Genomic DNA, 1,826 nt, shown 5'->3' with positions numbered 1-1,826 from the left:
GGCCGGCCCCCCCCCGCCGGGGCCCCCCCCGCCGGGGGACCCCTGAACAAGGGACCCCTGGGTGGGGCCCCCCTGGCAGGGGCCCCCTCGGGTGAGGGCCCCCCGGCCGGGGGCCCCTTGAACAAAGGTCCCCTGGGTAAGGGCCCCCTGAACAAGGGACCCCTTGCCGGGGGCCCCCTGGCCGGGGGCCCCCGGGCCGGAAGCCACCTGGATGGGGGTACCCTGTCCGGGGGCGCCTTGAACAAGGGCAAGGGCCCCCTGGATGGGGGGCCCCTGGATGGGGGGCCCCTGGCCGGGGGCCCCTTGAACAAGGGCCCCCTGGATGGGGGCCCCCTGGCGGGAGGCCCCTTAAACAAGGGCCCCCCCGATGGGGGCCCCCTGGGTGGGGGCCCCTTAAACAAGGGCTCCCCCGATGGGGGCCCCCTGGGTGGGGGCCCCTTGAAAAAGGGCCCCCTGGATGGGGGCGCCCTGGCAGGAGGCCCCTTGAAAAAGGGCCCCCTGGATGGGGGCCCCCTGGGTGGGGTCCCCCTGGGTGGAAGCCCCCTGGCCGGGGGCCCCCTGGCGGGGGGCTCCTTGACTAAGGGCCCTCTGGGTGGGGCCCCCCTGGCGGGGGCCCCCCTGGGTGGGAGCCCGCTGCCGGGAGCTCCCCTGGGTGGGGGCCCCCTGGCAGGGGGCCCCCTGGGTGGGGGTCCTCTGGTGGGGGCCCCCCTGGGAGGGGACCCCCTGGCCGGGGTTCCCTTGAACAAGGAGCCCCTGGATGGGGGCCCCCTGACGGGGGCACCTCTGGGTAGGGGATCCCTGCTGGGGGCCCCCCTGGGTGGGGGCCCCCTATCCGGGGTCCCCTTGAACAAGTACCCCTTGGTTGGGGGCCCCCTGGCGGGGGCTCCTCTGGGTGCGGGTCCCCTGGCGGGGGCCACCCTGGGTGGGGGCACCCTGGCCGGGGGCCCCCTGAACAAGGACCCTTTGGTTGGGGGCCCCCTGGCGGGGGGCCTCTTGACCAAGGACCCTCTGGTTGGGGGCCAGCTGGCGGGGGCCCCCCTCGTTGGGGGCCCCCTGGCCGGGGGTCCCTTGACCAAGGACCCCCTAGTTGGGGGACCCCTAGCTGGAGGGCCCTTGATCAAGGACCCCCTGGTTGGGGGCCCCCTGGCTGGGGCCCCCCTAGTTGGGGGTCCCCTGGCCGGGGGCCCCTTGACCAAGGACCCCCTGGGTGGGGGCCTTCTGGCGGGGGCCCCCATGGTTGGAGGCTCCCTCGCCGGGGGCCTCTGGAACAAGGACCCTCCCGGTGGGGGCCCCCTAGCGGGGGCCCCCCTGGTTGGGGGCCCCCTGGCCGGCGCTCCCTTGAACAAGGACCCCGTGGTTGGGGGGCCCCTAGCCGGGGGCCCCTTGAACAAGGACCCGCTGGGTGAGGGCCCCCCGGCGGGGGCCCCCCTGGGTGGGGCCCACTTAGCGGGGGCTCCCTTGAAGAAGGAGCCGCTGGTTGGGGGCCCCCTGGTTGGTGCGGCGCTGGGTGGGGCCCCCCCGGCGGGGCCCCCCGTGTCCGGGGGCCCCCTAGACAAGGGCCCCCTGTGTGGGGCCCCGCTGGCTGTGGGCCCCCCCCCCGGGTTTGCGGTGAGTGTGGTCCCGCCTGGAGGGGCCCCCCAGGGGAAGGGCGCCTTCGGGGCCCCCCCCCCTTGTGGGCCCCCCGGTGGGGGCCCCCCGGGCCTCGGTCCTGGGGACAGGGGCCCCCCATTGGAGCGCTCGGAGGCGGGTGGGTCGCTTCTAGGGGCCCCCCCGGGGCCCCCGTTGGTGGGCCCCGCGGCGCTGGTGGCGGGGCTGGGGGCCCCGCT

General features: G+C 77.7%; 1 protein-coding gene across 1 annotated transcript in view; it reads left to right on the top strand.

The window, feature by feature from the left end:
• The window catches only part of ETH_00036535 (uncharacterized protein), a gene marked incomplete at both ends in the record, with an annotated part of 2,560 nt that extends 2,465 nt beyond the window's left edge, over positions 1-95 (top strand). The window contains one exon of the mRNA XM_013375301.1: positions 3-95. Coding sequence (XP_013230755.1) covers positions 3-95 — 93 coding nt within the window. The remainder of the gene's footprint in view (positions 1-2) is intronic.
• Positions 96-1,826: the final 1,731 nt, after the last annotated feature.

The sequence above is a fragment of the Eimeria tenella genome, genomic scaffold (genome assembly GCF_000499545.2).
Source record: "Eimeria tenella Houghton genomic scaffold, Eth_scaff2658, whole genome shotgun sequence".
Lineage (NCBI taxonomy): Eukaryota > Apicomplexa > Conoidasida > Eucoccidiorida > Eimeriidae > Eimeria > Eimeria tenella.
This window is presented reverse-complemented; position numbering and strand designations above follow the sequence as displayed.